The 20,635-nt window shown below is 42.8% G+C and overlaps 1 protein-coding gene across 1 annotated transcript in view; it reads left to right on the top strand.

The window, feature by feature from the left end:
• cfap65 (cilia and flagella associated protein 65) overlaps positions 1-14,587 on the top strand; it is a 171,051-nt gene extending 156,464 nt beyond the window's left edge. Inside the window, exons 33-34 of the mRNA XM_072579951.1 lie at positions 1,515-1,586; positions 14,022-14,587. Of these exons, the coding sequence (XP_072436052.1) occupies positions 1,515-1,586; positions 14,022-14,187 (238 nt within the window). The 3' untranslated portion in view covers positions 14,188-14,587. The remainder of the gene's footprint in view (positions 1-1,514; positions 1,587-14,021) is intronic.
• The last annotated feature ends 6,048 nt before the right edge of the window (positions 14,588-20,635 follow it).

The following is a 20,635-nucleotide window of genomic DNA, read 5'->3' as shown; positions in this document are numbered from 1 at the left end:
CTGTTTACATACTGTGTAAACCCTCCTGCACACATTGGACAAAAACTGACCCATCTATAGTACTCATACTATAGTGTTCCCAGTCAATATTTGGAAAGTTGAAGTCCCCCATGACAACTCCCCTGTCTCTCTCACTCCTATCAAGAATCATCTTTGCTATCCTTTCCTCTACATCTCTGGAACTATTCAGAGGTCTCTAGAAAACTTCCAACAGGGTGACCTCTCCTTTCCTGTTTCTAACCTCAGCCCATACTACCTCATTGACGAGTCCCCAAACATCCTTTCTGCAACTGTAATACTGTCCTTGACCAACAATGCCACACCTCCCCCTCTTTTACCATCTGCATATCTAACTTGCACATCTTTGGACTGTGGGAGGAAACCGGAGCACCTGAAGGCAACCCACACAGACATGGGGATAAAGTGCAAACTCCACACAGTCACCCAAGGATGTCGAAACTGGGTCCCTGGTGCTGTGAGGCAGCAGTGCTAACCACTGAGCCATCGTGCTGCCCTCTCCCTACCACACAGAACCTTTCACCTATCTTCAATATTCCCCTTTTACGTGGACCCCTCCCTCTGGCCTTTCTTCTGTATTTGCTCACTTCATTGAGAACTGCTGACATGACATTAGCTACCTTAATATCTCTGCGTCCCTCACCCACTCAAACCTTCTGAACTTGCTGTATTCCATTCTCTCAAGTCTAACCCAGACTTTGTTATCAGTGTTGAGAGTGTGGTACTGGAAAAGCATAGCCAGTCAGGCAGCATCCAAGGAGCAGGAGGATCGACAGACTGAAAGGCTTATGTCCTAAACGTCGATTCTCCTGTCGCTCGGATGCTGCCTTACGGCTGTGCTTTTCCAGCACCACACTCTTGACTCTGACTTTGTTATCACTGCTGCTGATAAGGGGCATGCTGACCTCTCCCTTGCAGATGGTGAATGTAACTCTTAGACATCTTCTCCTACCTTCCCCCACCACTCAGCTCCAAGATTTTATTTCCAGGACTGTCACAAACCTCATCTCCTCTGGAGATTACCCCTCCACAGCTTCTTACCTCATAGTCCCTCACTATGCCTGCTTCTACCAAACATTAAGAGTTCTGAAAAAGATTCATAACAGACTTGAGATATTAACTCTCTTTCTCTTTCCACAGATGCTCCAGGCCTGCAGAGTTCCTCCAGCACTTTTTGTTTTTATTTCAGATTTCCAACAGTAAGTTTTATTATATTTGTAGGCCAACCTCCTAAACCAGTCTAGTGAAATTCTGTTCACTCCATCTAAGACAAGTATCCTCCTTGGCTTAGCAACTGAATTTGCATTAGATAATCCAGGTGTGATCTCACCAATGTCCTGTTCTTCAGCAATGAGATGAGTGGTATATCTGATCATCAATAAGGAATTAACTCTGAGCCAAGATAGGCTCCGCGTCTCAGTCACACAACAAACTATATGAGGAAACATGTGATAACTGAAATTTAACAATAATCTTTAGTCTTGTCTGACTTTTAGAACTACTCTGGACCCTTTTAGCATTCAAGACATTTCACTGAGTAAGGAAGAATTGGATCACAGCATCCCCTCGTAAGTAACGATGCTTCATAACTTATTTGTGGATTTTATAAATGTGCAATTAATGGAAGTGATGGTCTGTTGACTTATGAAAAATTGTATCAAGGAGAAAGCCAATCGTCCTAATTGTGCCTGTCCTGTACTCTTCAGTTGGATCTACTTGATTTAATCCCATGGGTCTCTGGAATTAACCATCCAATGCTGTCATGTGTAACATTGGGGTTAGAAGCAAGCACACAAAATGCTGGAAAAACTCAACAGGTCTGGCAGCATCTATGGAAACAGAAACAATTCTGAAGAAGAGTCATACTGGACTTGAAAATCTCGTTTCACTCATTAACTCTGTTTCTCCCTCCATAGATGCTGCCAGATCTGCTGAGTTTTTCCAGCAATATCTGAATATGATTCAGATTTTCATCATCGACAGTATTCAAGAGATTTGAGTACGGTTTGGTTGTTGTGTTACAGGATTGTAACTGTGCCTATTTTAACTTTTGCTTTAGTTACAGGAACAAAGCTTATGCTCCACCAACCTTCTCTTTCCATCCCCCTTCTTACTGTTGGAATTGTTGGCAGGCTACAAATGATGATCGACCCTTTACCCTGATTCCCAGCTTCAAACGTCACCTGTACATCCTCTGTTTGCAAACTCAACCCAAAATTCCACAGTTACTTGGATCTAAGATTATTTTTTCAGAAAGAATTCAAAACTCTCTGAGTATAGTATTGAAAGATTAATCCCAATCAAACGTTGACCCTAAAATCACCATTTGGGAAAGGGAGAGAAATCCGGGCTATAAGTCCCCAGTAAATATAAAAACAATGATGTCAGTAGCTCGACACTGTAAAATCATTCATTAATAACTATTTATTGACTACAATACCATGACTATCACTAATTAAGTTGAAGTTTTGCGTGTCGGAATAACCCGCGTTGGGATGTATCAATTCACTCAGAGTCCATGTTTCTGTGGCAACAAATACTTCAGAGCAGGATAAAGCAGTAAAACTGGTGAATGACACATACTGGTCAGACTTGTCTTGGATACCTCAAAATGGAGTTTGGCATTACCGCCACATTCATTTCCAAGTATTACTGAGTTTTCAATTTCTTTCCATTCCATGACTGACCAGAAACATCTCCCATGCTTACTGCATGCCTTCACATGTATTGGAAGGATTTGCAAGTTAATCCTCAAACTGCTTGACTGTGTTATGAACATGTGGTTCTTGGTCATTAGGCCATGGCCAGGGGTGGGGCGACTCAGACCCAGTGCTTCTGGCTCAGAGGCAGGGACAGTGACCACAGTGTTACAAGACCTCAATAAATAATTCATAGATATAAGTAAATATATTGTTACCTTGTAGTTTTATTAAAAAGTAAGTAATAGACATAATCCTCTCATAAAGTGCGTGGCAAAAGCTGTAACAACAGTTCAGTGTATGTGTAGATTAGCATTAACTAGAATAGAATACAATCCCTAAATGTGGAAACAAGCCATTTGGCCCAACAAGTCCACACTGACCCTGTGAAGACTAACCCACCCAGACCCATTCCCCTATTGCTCCACATTTGCCCTGACCAATGCACCTAACCCACACATCCCCAGAACACTATGGGCAATTTAGCATGGCCAAATCACCTAATCTGCATATTTTTGGACTGTGGGAGGAAACTGGAGCACCCGGAGGGAATCCACACAGACACTGGGAGAATGTGCAAACTCCACACAGACAGTCGCCCAAGGCTGGAATCAAACCTGGGTCCCTGGCGCTGTTCAGCAGCAGTGCTAGCCACTGAGCCACCATAGATTGCTGATTGTTAGGCTTAATTGAAATTAATGTTTTTAATTTCTGTAACCTGGTGAGACTGGTCTAGAATTAAGCTTCTTAGCCAGCTGACAAATGAGCAGCTTTGCATAACTAGAGTATTGGATAGCTTAGAGTCTTACATCAGAACAGGAGTAGGCCATTCAGCCCCTCAAATTTATTTTGCAAATCACTGAAATCATGGTTAATCTGTGGCCTAACTCCATTAATCTGTCTTTGGTCCATACCCTTAATACCTTTGCTTAACAAACATTTACCGATCTCAGTTTTAAAATTAACAACTGATATAGCATCAACTGCCATTTGTGGAAGAGCATTCCAAAGCTCTCCCACCCTTTATGTGCAGAAATGTGCTGGATGTTAACATCATTTTCAGAGCTTCAATAACGTTGGCCTGGTAAGCATTGTGTCAACATGCTTATTGTCTGCTTTTGGGATGCCATGTTAGTTTCTGAATGGCAGACAAAAGGAACCCCTTTCCACTCATGTCCTTTCTGGATAGTGTTATCTGTTCCACTCATGTTCTTTCTGGATAATGTTATCTGTTTCATACATGTCCGTTCTGGATAGTGTTATTTGTTCCACTCATGTCCTTTCTGGATAGTGTAATCTGTTCCACTCATGATTCTGGGTAATCCAAGATGGAGGATGGGAAAAATTTCTGGCTGTAACAGGCTGCTCCTTTTCTGAGGTATTTTAGGTATTGGAGATGATTTCCTCAAATTCCTGGGGCAGCAATTACTATTTTATATGCTGTTGCATTGTTTTGGAACTTCGGAGAAAAAATATCAAAACAACACATTTTTAAAAGAGAGAGGAACAGATAAAGGCAGCACATGATGACGTCAGTGCAGGAGAGAATGAGAGAGAGAAAGGACCCCACATTGCTAACTGACACAGCAGTGAACCTGCGCAGTTACTGCCTTTGCTATTTGAATTCATGTATTGCTGGACTTTGGAGTGTGTCAGGGAAAATGAACAAACAGCGAAATTCATAACTGATCTTGAAGAACCTGTTTGGGAGATGTCACAGCACAGAAACAGACAAGTGAATATTTTTAAGTGTGGCCTACAGAATGTCTGCAGTAGTGACTAGAGTTAGTTATTCCTTGATTATATGCATTATTGAGATATATCTCTTGATTAAACTTAAAAATATCAGCCATAAGTTTTAAGTTAGCCTGGAGTTTTATAGAGAAATAAGACTGTGCTATTTTCTGGTTCTGCAGATTGGAAGAACCAAAAATGGCCTTTAGTAGAACAATATGCTTTTTTTATTAGATTAGATTACTTACAGTGTGGAAACAGGCCCTTCGGCCCAACAAGTCCACACCGACACTCTGAAGAGCAACCCACCCAGACCCATTCCCCTACATTTACCCCTTCACCTAACATTACAGGCAATTTAGCATGGCCAATTCACCTAACCTGCATATCTTTGGACTGTGGGAGGAAACCGGAGCACCCGGAGGAAACCCACACAAACTCAGGGAGAATGTGCAAACTCCACACAGACAGTTGCCTGAGGTGGGAATTGAACCCAGGTCTCTGCCACTATGAGGCAGCAATGCTAACCACTGTGCCACCGGGTCCCCTGAAGATCAGCAAGGCAGCCTTTGTGCGAAATCACAGGAGATGAGGGAGATACTAAATGAGTATTTTGTATCGGCATTTACTGTGGAAGAGGACATGGAAGGTATGGAATGTAAGGAAATAGATGGTGACATCTTGAAAAATGTCTATATTACAGAGAAGGAAGTGCTGGATGTCTTCAAACGCACAAAAGTAGATAAATCCTCAGGACCTGATCAAGTGTTCACTAGAACTCAGAGGGAAGCTAGGGAAGTGTTTGCTGGGCCCCTTGCTGAGATATTTGTATCATCGGCAGTCACAGATGAGGTGCCAGAAGATTGCATGTTGGATAACGTGGTGGTGCCACTTTTTAAGAAAGGTTGGAAGGACAAGCCAGGGAACTATAGACTAGTGAGCCTGACATCGGTGGTGGGCAAGTTGTTGGAGGGAATCCTGAGGGACAGGATGTACATGTATTTGGAAAGGCAAGGACTGATTAGGTATAGTCAACATGGCTTTGTGCGTGGGAAATCATGTCTCACAAACTTGATTGAGTTTTTTGAAGAAGTAACAAAGAGGATTGATGAGGGCAGAGCGGTGGACGTGATCTATATGGAGCTTAAAAATGTGTTGCTGGAAAAGCGCAGCAGGTCAGGCAGCATCAAAGGAGCAGGAGAATCGACATTTCAGGCATATGCCCTTCTTCAGGACCTCTATATGGACCTCAGTAAGGCGTTCAACAAGGTTCCCCATAGGAGACTGGTTAGCAAGGTTAGATCTCACGGAATACAGGGACAACTAGCCATTTGGATACAGAACTGGCTCAAAGGTAGAAGACAGAGGGTGGTGGTGGAGGTTGCTTTTCAGACTGGAGGCCCGTGATCAGTGGAGTGCCACAAGGATCGGTGCTGGATCCTCTACTTTTCGTCATTTATGTAAATGATTTGGATGTGAGCATAAGAGGTACAACCGATGTCAGTTAGTAAATTGGAGGTGTAGTGGACAGCGAAGAAGGTTACCTCAGATTACAATGGGATCTTGATCATCAGATGGGCCAATGGGCTGAGAAGTAGCAAATGTGGTTTAATTTGGATAAATGCGAGGTGCTACATTTTGGGAAAGCAAATCAGGGCAGGGTTTATACATTTAATGGTAAGGTCCTAGGGAGTGTTGCTGAACAAAGAGACCTTGGAGTACAGGTTCATAACTCCTTGAAAGTGGAGTCACAGGTAGATAGGATAGTGAAGAAGGCATTTGGTATGCTTTCCTTTATTGGTCAGGGTATTGAGTACAGGGGTTGGGAGGTCATGTTGCAGCTGTACAGGACATTGGTTAGACCACTTTTGGAATATTGTGTGCAAACCTGGTCTCCTTCCTATCGGAAGGATGTTGCGAAACTTGAAAGGGTTCAGAAAAGATTTACAAGGCTGTTTCCAGGGTTGGAGGATTTGAGCTATAGGGAGAGGTTGAATAGGCTAGGGCTGTTTTCCCTAGAGTGTCAGAGGCTGAGGGGTGACCATATAGAGGTTTATAAAATCATGAGGGGCATGGATAGGATAAGTAGACAAAGTTCCCTGGCGTGGGGGAGTCCAGAACTAAAGGGCATAGGTTTAGGGTGAGAGGAGAAAGATATGAAAGAGACCTGAGGGGCAACCTTTTCATGCAGAGGGTGGTATGTATATGGAATGAGCTGCCACAGGAAGCAGTGGAGGCTGGTACAATTGCAACATTTAAAAGGCATCTGGATGGGTATATGAATAGGAAGGGTTTAGAGGGATATGGGCTGGGTGCTGGAAGGTGGGACTAGATTGGGTTAGGATATCTGGTCAGCATGGACGAGTTGGACCGAAGGGTCTGTTTCAATGCTGTACATCTCTATGACTCTATGTCCTTTCTGGATAGTGTTATTTGCTCCATTCATGCCCTTGATACCTATTGAATTCAGCTTCTAACCAAATTATTGTATCTGCAAGATGGCTTAATTCTCCCTTTTCTTAATCTCATGACAAAATGTACCCTTGTTGGTAAATTCTACAGAATCAGATAAAATGGGTCCCCAGCAAAAGAAACAAAAGCCAAGGTAAAGAACTTGTTGATTGATATGATCTGCACTTTCTTTACTTTTGGAACAATTATTCATACCTTTTTACTCTAGATTTGATTATTCTAATCCTCTCTCAACCGCTCTCCTATCCTCACAAAATTGAACTCATATAAAGGTCCACTGCACTGTCCAATCTGACATTAACTCCTGTCTTTCAAACTTCCCTGTGCTCATTGATCACTATTGGCTCCTGGTTTATCAGTGCCTTGATTTTAAAATTCTCACACTTGTTTTTAAATCCCTTAATAACTTTGACCCTTCTTATTTCAACATCCTCTGCTGCCTGTACAATCACAAGATCTCTTATTGTGAATAAGAATCCCTAATTCTGGATTCTTCTGTATCACCTTATTTAATCTTGTGAGGTCCTGCCTCTGGGTGCCTGGGTACAATGCTCTGGAATCCCCTCCTTCAGCCTTTCCATCTGCCTGTCTTCTCCTGTGAGTGGTTCCATTATAGCTTTCCTATATTCTTTTGTAATTCACTTTGAAATTTTGTGCCAAATGCTGCTTGGTAGCACTTCTAGTCTGATATAATTGCAAGTTGTTGTTAAAGAGTGATACCATATGGTGTGACCACATTTACTGAAGCTGCACTTGAGAACACAGTTCAACTGCTACAATGTCAGATGCTTTCCAAAAATAGGGACCATTAGACCAAAGTGGACAAATTGACTTAAGACTGAATCTCTGATTTGTGAGCTACAGCAAAGAATGAAAACAGGCATTGTGATGAGTATCAGAGATCCTGCCAAATATAGTGGCAAAAGCTAGGTATAATCTTTGTTGTAGGTAAAAACAAGAACTGCAGATACTGGAAATGGAGTCTAGATTAGAGTGGTGCTGGAAAAGCACAGCAGGTCAGGGAGCATCTGTGGAGCAGGAAAATAGACATTTCAGGCAAAAGCCCTTCATCAGGATTACAGGCAGAGTGCCTTCAGAGTGGAGAGATAAATGAGGGCGGGGGGGGGGGAGAGAGTAGCATAGAGTACAATGGGTGAATGTTGGGGATGGAGGTGATAGGTCAGCGAGGAGGGTGGAGTGGATAGGTGGAAAGGAAGATAGGCAGGTAGGACAAGTCATGGGGACAGTGCTGAGCTGGAAGGTTGAAACTGAGGTGAGCTGGAGGAAGGGAAAATGAGGAAACTGGTGAAGTCCACAATCTTTGTTGTTCCATTTTCTGCAAATAGACAGATTGGCAGGCGTCTGGATTAGTGGTGCTGGAAGAGCACAGCAGTTCAGGCAGCATCCAAGTAGCTTCGAAATCGACGTTTCGGGCAAAAGCCCTTCATCAGGAATAGGCGTTGCAGGCAAAGCTTGGGGAACCTTGGAAACAGTCCTTGACAAACAATTATGGGATGGAGGAAGGAGGGCCTGTTGGAAGGGGGGTGGTTGGTGAGTAATGCCAGGAGTTGGGATGGAAAGTGTTTGGCTGTGATCACTATAGCGTGGAGATTGATGTTTGAGGTGAAGGTTTGGAATTATTAAGGGGCAGAGAAAGGGAGCTAAAGACTTTGCTGAACACTTAATGGGAGCTCTTATGCTTCTCCTCGCCCACAGGTGGTACTGTTTAAAAGGGCCTCCCTTTTCTTGACTGCTGGCGTATGTGCTTCAACTATGAAATTTCAAAATACTATGAAAGTGAACCTGTAATAGATGTCCTCCTGACATGATCTATGGTGGAGCATATGTTTCATAATCAAACAATAAGCATTAATTTCCATTAAATCCTAATTTTCTCCCCTGTAGGAGTGAACTTTTTGTTGAGGTACAGCGCTCTCACCCAGAGAGTCCTGAAGCACCTTTGAGCATTGACTAGGACAGTGAACGTCGGTAGGAAACCTATTTATTGCACCATTGACAGCCTCAATTTCAATGCCTCACCCTCTTCCTACTTTAGAATTCCTCCCTGTCAACACCCAAATCTTGCTGCCAAATTCCTTTCTAGCCAAAATCTGTCCCTCTGATTTGTGTTCTAACCTTTAAACTCTCTTCCTCATTCCATCTCTCTTGTACTTTTCACTACTCACTTTTCATTTTATTTCCTGCAAAGCATTTCATGGCATTTTCCCGATGTGAGGAGCTGCTTTTTAGAATAAAGCCAGGTATTTACCCTAACCAGTGTAGTTTCCTGTTGGAGAAGCAAACTGGTGTAGGATCATTTGTGCTTGCTGTCCTAACACTTTGTCTCATTAGAAGTGAGGTCAGTCAAGACTCTAAGGTGCTCTAACCAATGGTTTTAATAACATGAACACGAGTCATGCTGATAGGTTTGCATGCAACAGTTAAATCTGTAATACAATTAAAACCTGAAATGGCCACTTCTTTTGCCTTGTGAACACTGGGAGGTTAATTCACTGGTTGGTAGGAGTTTAATAAATTACCCACTTCTTGCTTGTGAATTTCCTGGTGCGGCTCCTGCATTGAGCACTATCCCGTCGACTGATTCTTGCAACATTCTTGCTGACAATCTCTTCTCTTGGTAATTTTCCTTTCTCTTTTGCCCATGATTTATATAGATTGTTACCAAACAGTTCATGGTATTTACAAAGATTAGTCACAGCCTCCAAAGGCCTCACTGTCTGTACCCTTCCAGATTGTCTTCCATAATACCTTGGTCACACTTTCCCTACATGTCCTTCTGAACATGCTTACTAGTTCTTTTAACTAAATTTCTGCTCCTTTTTGGCAGGAAATCACTACAGGTAAAGTCCAGGAATTCTTCACTGGAAGTCCTCCTGACATGATTATTGTTATTACTTTTATTTTAACTCAGCAGGACGTGGGGCAGTTGGAGTAGTCTATCTGCTACTCTATAAACATTGAATCGAGGGTTACACCTAGATCAAACTCGAACTCTATGCCTTAGTCCCAGAATAAGCTAACTGAGAATAACCTAACAGATTTTGATTAAATTTGACAGTAATATTTAGCTTTCTCTAAATTTAGTATACAAGTGGCTGAAATTAAAAGATCAGAGAGTAAGACCGAAATGGACCACAGCCTCCCAATGTAAGTGAAGTTACTTCACAAGTAACTTATCTCTAGCATTTACGATGCCTGTAAGATGTATATTATTTTTACAACTAATATGTCGTGGAATCACAGAAATTGCAGCTCAGACGGAGACAACTGGCTCACCATGCCACTTGGCTCAACTAGATCAACTCACGTCAATCATCATCTTTACCCAGGTCAGTGATTAACAGGCAATAATTATTAGGGATACACTACAACAATTGAATCCCATTCCACAGAATCATAGAACAGTAGAGTAGAGATGGAAACCATTTGACCTGCTGAGTTTGCACTGGCTCTTGTGAGAAATAATGCAGTGAATCTAATTCCCCCTCCCCCCCCCCCTTCCCATTGCCCTGGATTTTTTTTCCATCTCCAAATAATTCTACCTGGACCAATTTCTTCCAGCTGTGTCTTAAGCATTGGAGGAGCAATGGCCTAGTGGTATTATCACTGGACTGTTAACCCAGATACCTAAGGGGCCCGGATTCAAATACTGCCACGGTAGATGGTGGAATTTGAATTCAGTAAATATCTGGAATTAAGAAACTAAGGGTGACCATGATTGATTGTTGGAAATGTCTATTTGGTTCACTAATGTCCTTAAGGGAAACTGCCATCCTTACCTGGTCTAGTCCACATGTGAGTCCAGATCCATGGCAAGTGGTTGACTCTTAACTGCCCTCTGGGCAATTAGGGATGGACAATAAATACTGCCTAGTTAGCAATGCCCTCATCCTATCATTGTGCCAAATTGCCACCATCAGCTTGCCCTCTCATTATTTCTGTGATGTCCACTTGTTGTATAACCCGCTGAGATACATGTGTCCCTTCAAAAGTTTGGAAATTCAGCAAAGGTAGTGTGGGAGGTTTAAGCTGCAAAACAGATTTAAGACCTTTCAGTAGCTAGTGGGCAGGAAATCACAATGTTTGGGTCTTCCCAGCCATGTATATCATGGGATTTATTACATTTCTTTGCAGTCACCTCATGGTGACCAGTGTCACTGCAATGTTGTATCTGTAAAATGGCTCCCCCAACCTCAGAAGCTACCTCCATAGTGCCACTATTGTTAACTATCCTTCAATAGCGCCCACATGGCAATGGAGGCTGGTGACTATACCTAGACTATGCTGTATGACCTCTTGAAGCTGGAACCCAGCCACCATCCCGCATTGAACTGAATTGCCACAGACAATTTCTTATCTTTCCCTTTTCCTGAAGGCAAGATTGGAGTTTGCAGGTCTGGGAGAGACCGTATTACTCAGCTGTAGGTAGTCAATTGACCTCCTTAATGTCCTATTAAGGACAATTTTTGAACATCAACTGGAATTTCCCAGTTACTGAAGCAGAGGAGGATGACCTAGAGTTGGCATCTAGTTGCAAAATCGAGTTTGACAATACCCCGGGCAGGTTCAAAGCCCCTTCCTGACGGTTGTAATTGCAGCCACAGGCCATCCTCTAGAGGGACTCCCCTGCCACAACAATGACCTGGCTACTGAGACAATCTTTCTATCCCAAGCACTTCAAAATTGCTAGAGTGGGGGAAACAAACGTGGGACATCACTTCCTTCACGCACCTGAAAAGGCAGCCTGCTGCTACTTCAGTGCTGAGGGGTATCATATTGGTCCATCCAGTTTCAGGAGCCTGAATGGAAATAGCTCTGAACTCTGACAATGAATTGGGTCAATATTTAGAAAAGCAAAACTATCCCACTGTGGGGGAGGAGATGGCCTAGTTCGCTAGATATTAATCCAGACACGAAACTAATGTTCTGGGGATCCAGTTTTGAACTGGGGGCCTTCAATGTACAAGCGTGGCTCTGCAGCAGTATTATTGATCGAGTTAGTCGGGTCCTAAAGGACATAGCTGCTAGACTGTGTCTGTGTCAGGTGAAGGAACCAACAAGGGGGCAAACGAAATGGACTTCATCCTTACCAATCTGCCAACTGCAGATACATCTATCCGTGACAGTATGGGTAAGAATGATTGCTGCACAGTCCTTGTGAGATGGAGTCCCGCCTTCAAATTGAGAATACCCTCCATTGTTTTATATGGTGCTATCACACAAAATGATAGCTGAGTGAGACAAATTTTGGACATATCTAGCAACTCAAGACTGGGCATCTATGAGGTGCTGTGGGCCATCAACAGCAGCAGAATTGTACTCCAAAACACTCTGTAACCTCATGGCCCAGCATATCCCCCATTCAATTATTACCTTCAAGCCAGGTGGTCAAGGGAATCGATGTTTCGGGCATAAGCCCTTCTTCAGAAGAAGGGCTTATGCCCGAAATATTGATTCTCCCGCTCCTTAGATGCTGCCTGACCTGCTGCGCTTTTCTAGCAACACATTTTTCAGCTCTGATCTCTAGCATCTGCAGTCCTCACTTTCTCCTAGCCAGGTGATCAACCCTGGTTCAATGGAGAGTGCAGGAGGTACTACCAGGAGCAACACCAGCCATACCTGAAGATGAGGTGTCAATCTGGTGAAGCTACCAAACTGGACTACTTGTGTACCAAACAGCATAAGCAGGAAGTGACAGATCTAATTAAGCCCACAACCAACAGGCAGATCTTAGCTCTCCACAAGCAGTCATGAACGGGGGTGGACAATTAAACAACTCACTAGAGGAAGCGGCTCCACAAATATCTCCACCCCTCAATGATATAAGAGCCCCCCACATCAGTGCAAAAGATAAGGCTGAAGCTTTTGCAGCAGTCCTCAGCCAGATGTGCTCAATGGATGATCCATCTTGGCTTTCTCCAGTGTTCCCAGCATTACAGATACCAGTCTTCAGCTAATTTGATTCACTCCACATTATATCAAAAAATCATTGGAGACACTGGGTATTGCAAAGGCTATGGGCCCTGACAACAATCAAACAATAATGCGGAAGGGCTTGTGCTCCTGAACTTGCTGTTCCCCAGTCAAGCTTTTCTAGTACAGTTATAACACTGGCAACTACCTGACAATGTGGAAAATTGCCCAGGTGTGTCTTATCCATGAAAAGCAGTACAAATGCAACTCAGCCAATTGCTACCCCAATCGGTCTACTCTTGATCATCAGTAAAGTGATGGTGACCAGTGTCACTGCAATGTTGTACCTGTAAAATGGCTCCCCCAACCTCAGAAGCTGCCTCCATAGGCAGATCATCAGTAAAGTAGTTTTTGTTTCTTCAAACCTTTTTTTATCAATGCATTGTTCACCTCAAGCTCAACTGCAAGGCTGTAAACCCTAATCACAACAGGATACTTGAGGCACCCATTACCTCTGTCAGAAACTAAAACTATGTTCTTTCTTCTTTAAAGTACATATAGAAACACAAATCAATCTTAAAGGTATCAATCATTTCTCCACTTTGGAAACCAAGTCTCAAGTTAATAATGATAGTATATCATGAACCTACTTCACAACAGAATGAAAACTAATCAATTTTTATGGGAACAGGAGTGTACCAATCAGCTTGATTGATCCCTCCCACCATTTATCACTCTATTTGCTGATCTACTGTGTTCTCAGCAAATCCATCTGCAACCTTGCCTATCTCTGTCACTTCGTCCATTCCTGTAGCTCTCCAAGATCGCTATTCTCTTCCAATTCTGGCTTCATCCCTTATTTTCATTGCTCCACTTTTGGCACCTGTGCCTTTAGCTGCCAGGATCTCAAACTCCAGATTTCCTTCCCTAGACTTCTCCATCTCTTTTCTTTTCCTTTAAGACACTCCTTGGCTGATCTTTTGGTCACCTGCCCTGATGTCTCCTTGTGCTAAAAATGTTCTTAATAATTATTAATTGTTCTTTGACATTCTGCTATATATGTATGTTGCTGTCCAATGTAATCATGACTGAGATATTTCTTTCCTTGTCATTGATTTATTTTCAAATTGTGAGTTTATATTTTCTTTCTTCCTTGTTCACTAGATATTCACAACGGCTTGGAAATAAGAAATCAGCATCAATTACAGTCATGAATGTGTCAGCTGTATCTTATGGCAAATTTTCGTTAAAGTGGTGGCCGAATCGTAAAGACTACCAAAAATCTTTCATCACAGCGACAGCCAGTGGCATCAGCACCCGTACAATCTAATGTTTGAACTGATGCCCCTCACGTGGAGAGGTGCTCATTCCTGGTTGAGGAGGCATCTCTGTAGCACTGGGGCAAAAATTAGGTGAAGCAAGGAAACCATCTGATCCGAACTGGAGAGAGGGGACTAAAATGGAATGAACAATCCTGGAACATTCCAGAAATTAATGGAGTAAATTACATTTGTTAATTATTAAATAAACAAGGATAGTTAGTGTTAAAATGCAAGCAACTAGCAAGATCTCCATGGCTACAATATTGTACATTTTATTTGAGTGGTCTTGGATGGGTTTAATGACTAGAAATGGTTGAGCATTCCAATATTTGTTATTAAAAAGAATGCCACCACAGCACCTTATATTAGAGAAGGACAACAATTAAACGTAATTGCTTTTCAATTTAAGTTTTGTCTGACTTTTTTCTTTCCATTTTATCACTCAGAAATTATTTTAATCAGTGGATGCTTCCTCTGGGGCCCTTGTTAGGATGGGTTTTATACTGCGTTCATCTTGCAATGCATTTAAAAGCAACACACATCTTCCCAACCATTTTCCATCGAACCTAATGCTGTACACAAGTTGGCTACTATTGCTACATCTGGGCAGGTTCCTCTCGCTCTTAAACAGAAGAACAAGCTCGTGTTTTCCTCAGTGATCATATGAATAATCCTTATGCCAACAGGACAAATTAAGCTGAAAGCCCAATGCAATGGAAAGTGGGAAATCTTGGAGCTGCAGACAGTAGATGTTAAAACCCTCTCATCTCTGCTGAAGTGAGTCATAGAGATGTACAGCATGGAAACAGACCCTTCAGTCCAACTTGTCCAGGCCGACCAGATATCCTAAATTAATCTAATTCCATTGGCCGACATTTGGCCCATATCCCTCTAAACCCTTCCTATTCATGTACCCATCCAGATACCTTTTTATTAAAAATAATGCTTGGACTGGTAATGCTAAGTGTTCCAGAATTGATTCACAATCTTTCGCTGGCCACTGTAGAACAGATCCGAAGAGATTAGAAAAAGATGTTCATGGGTTTTGGATGTCTTTCTGGTGAAGGTCTCCTGGAAGCAGATAAGGGTAGGAGATCAACTCATCATCTGTCAATGGGAGTCTCTGCTGTCCTCAAGACCAGTTTCAGGAGATGCAGAAGAAGGAGTAATCAATAAAGTGATTGCTCCCACAGACTGGATTAGCAACATGGTCGCTGTCGAAACAAACCTGGAAAATTGAGAGTATACATACATCCAAGGGATCTCACTACTCCATGCAAAACATCGAAGAAGCTTATCAAGTCTTTACTCCCCTGGTGCAAAGGATGATTACTAGCAAGTGAAGCTGGATAAAAGCATAAATTTTAAATTATACCCTGGACTCCATTCAGGAGATACATAGAGTCATAGAGATGTACAGCATGGAAACAGACCCTTCGGTCCAACCCGTCCATGCCGACCAGATATCCCAACCCAACCTAGTCCCACCTGCCGCACCCGGCCCATATCCCTCCAAACCCTTCCTATTCATAAACCCATCCAAATGCCTCTTAAATGTTGCAATTGTACCAGCCTCCTCCACTTCCTCTGGCAGCTCATTCCATTCACGTACCACCCTCTGTGTGAAAACGTTGCCCCTTGGGTCTCTTTTATATCTTTCCCCTCTCACCCTAAACTTATGCCATCTAGTTCTGGACTCCCTGACCCCACTGAAAAGACTTTGCCTATTTATCCTATCCATGCCCCTCATAATTTTGTAAACCTCCTTAAGGTCACCCCTCAGCCTCCAACGTTCCAGGGAAAACAGCCCCAGCCTGTTCAGCCTCTCCCTATAGCTCAAATCCTCCAACCCTGGCAACATCCATGTAAATCTTTTCTGAACCCTTTCAAGTTTCACAACATCTTTCCAATAGCAAGGAGACCAGAATTGCACACAATATTCCAACAGTGGCCTAATCAATGTCCTGTACAGCTGCAATATGACCTCCCAACGCCTGTACTCAATACTCTGACCAATAAAGGAAAGCATACCAAACGTCGTCTTCACTATCCTATCTATATGTGACTCTACTTTCAAGGAGCTATGAACCTGCACTCCAAGATCTCTTTGTTTAGCAACACTCCCTAGGACCTTACCATTAAATGTATAAGTCCTGCTAAGATTTGCTTTCCCAAAATGCAGCACCTCGCATTTATCTGAATTAAACTCCATCTGCCACTTCTCAGCTCATTGGCCTGTCTGGTCCAGATCCTGTTGTAATCTGAGGTAACCCTCTTCACTGTCCACTACACCTCCAATTTTGGTGTCATCTGCAAACTTACTAACTGTACCTCTTACGCTCACATCCAAATCATTTATGTAAATGACAAAAAGTAGAGGACCCAGCACCGATCCTTGTGGCACTCCACTGGTCACAGGCCTCCAGTCTGAAAAACAACCCTCCACCACCACCCTCAGTCTTCTACCTTTGAGCCAGTTCTGTATCCAAATGGCTAATTCTCCCTGTATTCCGTGATATCTAAACTTGCTAATCAGTCTCCCATGGGGAACCTTATCGAACGCCTTACTGAAGTCCATATAGGTCACATCTATCACTCTGCCCTCATCAATCCTCTTTGTTACTTCCTCAAAAAACTCAAATCAAGTTTGTGAGACATGATTTCCCACGCACAAAGCCATGTTGACTATCCCTAATCAGTCCTAGTCTTTCCAAATGCATGTACAACCTGTCCCTCAGGATTCCCTCCAACAACTTGCTCACCACCGACAGTTGGTTGCACTTGCCATTTGATATTTTCACTGCTCTGGAAGAGTACAAAGCAGACAGCATGAAGTGGTGAGTAACTACTCCAAAGCAGAAGCTATTGTGGATGATTTCCTAGCCTACAGATGCAGTGGCAGAGTGAAGAAGTCATTGCAGACTACAATTGGAACCTAGTGTGATTACTAGAGTGAGTTCACCGGGTGATTAGAGAGAGAGAGAGAGCAAGAGAGGGTCATCAACATAGAAACAGGCTCTTCGGCCTACCATGTTTATGCAGACTTACAAATGCCAAACTACACACATTCCATTTATCTGCTCATTGTCCATAGCTCTGACGTTTTAAGGACTCACCCAGAAGCTGCTTAAATGTTGGAAGAGTACTGGCTTCCATCACCCTCTCAGACAGTGTGTTCCATATACCTACTATCCTCTAGGAGAAAGCAATTTCCTCAGATCTCTAAACCACTTATTCGTCTTGTAAATGTGCCCTCTGATCTTAGATACTTCTGCCATGGGGAAAGGGTTCTCTATCCTGTCCATATCTCTCATTATTTTGTTTACCTCAATCAGATCCCCCTCAGCCGCCTCTACTGCAATGAAAACAAACCCAACCTATTCAGTCTCTCCTCATAACTTAGACTTTCCATCTCATGCACCATCCTGGTGAATCTCCTCTGCAGCCTCTCCAGTGCAATCATCTCCTTCCAATAATGTGGTGACCAGAACCGTACACAGTATTTCATCATTGGCCTGAGTAATGTTTTATAAGGTTGTCACAAGACCTCCTAGCTCCTATATTCTACATCCCAGGTAATGAAGACATGCATCTTTATGCCTTCTTTACCACGCTGTCTCCCTTGCTGACACCTTTAGGGATCTGTGGACTTGTATATCAAGGTCCCTTTGTTCCTCAGTATTCTCTAGGGATCTTCCATTCATGTTGTATATCTGTCCCTTATTAGATCTCCCAAAATGCATCACCTCTCAGGATTGAATTCCAATTTACCAGCTGATCAATAGACTGTAGCCTGACACCATCCTCCTCAACAACACCACGAATTTTTGTATCATCTGCAAACTTACTAATTATCACCTTGGATGTGAATGTAGAAGGTATAATGTATATAACAAACAGCAAGGGTCCCAGCACCATGCTTCGGTGAATGCTTGGTGCCTGCAGTCTTGTCCAATAGCTAATCGTTTGTATCTTTGTGCCTACGGCTATAGTAATCTGAAAATGCTGATCTCAGGTGCTAAGCATCGGCTCTTGTGGTGCAGTGGTAGTGTTCCTACCTTTGAGCCAGAATACCTGCATTCATGCCCCACCTGCTCCAGAGCAGTGTAATAACATTTCTGAACAGGTTGAATTGAAAACACCCCTGGTCACAGGCTTTCAATCACAAAAAGAACCTTACAGCATCGCCCTTTCCCTTCTATATGGAAGCTAATTTTAGATCTAATTTTCCAATTTGCCTTGGATTCCGTGGGGTCTTATCTTTTGGACCAACCTTCCATGTGAGACCATGTCAAAGGCCTTACTGAATTCCATGTAAACTAGCCTCATTAATGTATTTAGTAAACTTTTCAAAACACTCAATTAAATTAGTCAAACGCGATCTCCCTCTCCCACAGGGAGGCAATGGCCTAGTGGTACTATTGCTGAACTCTTAACCCAGGTACCCAGGTATTGTTCTGGGGATTTGAACCCTGGCATGGTAGATGGTGGAATTTGAAATCAATGTGTCTGGAATTAAGAGTCTGTGATGACCAGGAATCCATTGTTGATTGGGAAAACCCATCTGGTTCACTAATGTCCTTCATGGAAGGAAACTGCTGTCCTTACCTGATCTGGCCTACATGTGACTTCAGACCAACGGCCATGTGGTTGACTCTTAACTACACAACTAGGGATGGGCAATAAACCTGATTATCCAGCGATGCCCTCATCCCATGAGTGAGTAAGAAAAACGAGTAAATAAAAATCTGTGCTCACTACCCCGATCAATCCTGACCTTTCCAAGATTTGATTGATCGTGTCTCTCAGAATTGTTTCCAATGATTTCCTTACCACTGACCATTAAATGAACTGGTCTGTAATTACCTAGCATATACCTGCTGTTGTTTTTGAATAACAGGGTGGAGCGGATACGTGGTAAGGAAGATGGACAGGTGACACAGTTCAAGAGGGCAGTGCTGAGTTGGAGTGTTGAATCTGGGGCGAGGTGGGAGGAGGGGAAATGAGTAAACTAGTGAAATCAACATTGATATTTCCTGGCCCCTCTTTGCCCTGCTGACTTCTTTCTGAAGCAACTCCCTACATTCTCCATATAGTTGAAGAGGCTCCTCGGTTTATAATGCATTGTACATTATTTGACATATGCTTTCTTCTTTTCCTGTATAAAACTCTCAATATCCCTTGACATCCAGCATTCTCTTGACTTGCTGCCCTTACTCTTCACTCTTAGAAGAACATGCTGGTCCTGAATTCTCAATGTATTACTTTTAAAAGGGTCCCACCTCCCAAATGTAGATTTACCTGTGAGTAGCTGCTCCTAGTCTATGTATACTAGATCCTTTCTAAAGATACTGAAATTGGCCCAATGTAGACATGTAACTTCTGCACAATCTCTATTCCTTTTCATAGTAACTGAAATTCAGAGTCCGCTGACCCTCTGAAGAATATCCCACCCAGACCCATCCCCCTATTACTCTACATTTACCCCTACTAATCCACCTAACCTACACATCCCTGAACACAATGTGAAGTTTAGTTTGGCCAATTCACCTAACCCTGCACATCCTTGGACTGTGGGAGGAAACTGAAGCACCCAGAGGAAATCCAAACAGACACAGTGAGAATGTGCAAACTCCACACTGATAGTCACCCAAGGCTGTGAGGCAGCACTGCTAACCATTGAGCCACGGTGGTCACTATCCCAAAAATGCTTGCCCACTGATTCTTCATCTTTTACTGGTTTCATTCCCCAGGGTTAGGTCTAGCACTGTCCCATCTCTAGTAGGCCTATCTACATATTGGTGCATAAAGCTCTCCTTGATGCATTTTAAAATTTATATGCTGTCTAATCCTTTCACACCAAGGCAATCCCAGTTAATTTTAACAAGGTTGAAATTCCCTATAACAATAACCCTGTTTCTCTCGCAGTTCTTTGTGATTTGTCTCCATATCTGCTCCTCTAATTCAGTCTTCTACAATTTCAATATTACCTTCCTACTCTGATGTCCCTACTAGAACATAAGAATTAGGAGCAGGGATAGGCAATTCAGCTGTGCAAATCAATGAGGTAAAAGCAATAACTGCAGATGCTGAAAACCAAATACTGGATTAGTGGTGCTGGAAGAGCACAGCAGTTCAGGCAGCATCCAACGAGCAGCGAAATCGACGTTTCGGGCAAAAGCACCACTAATCCAGAATTCAGCTGTGCAAGCCTACTATGCCATTTATGGCTGAACTCCTCTTGGTCTTAACTCCACTTTCCGACCCATGGTCTATAACCTTTCAACCCATTGCTAATTTAAAAATCTGTCTCTCTCCTCCTCAAATTTACTCAATGGACTGGCTTCATTGCACTCTGGGGTTGTGGATTCGACAGATTAATAAAGTCGAGAACACACTACTTTATCATCTGCCCTGTTTACCTGTGCTGTCACTGTCAGTCATCTGTGCACATGT

The sequence above is a fragment of the Chiloscyllium punctatum genome, chromosome 10 (assembly GCF_047496795.1).
Source record: "Chiloscyllium punctatum isolate Juve2018m chromosome 10, sChiPun1.3, whole genome shotgun sequence".
Classification (NCBI taxonomy): Eukaryota; Metazoa; Chordata; class Chondrichthyes; order Orectolobiformes; family Hemiscylliidae; genus Chiloscyllium; species Chiloscyllium punctatum.
Note: the sequence above shows the minus strand (reverse complement) of the source record. Positions and strands in the feature narration are given on the sequence as shown.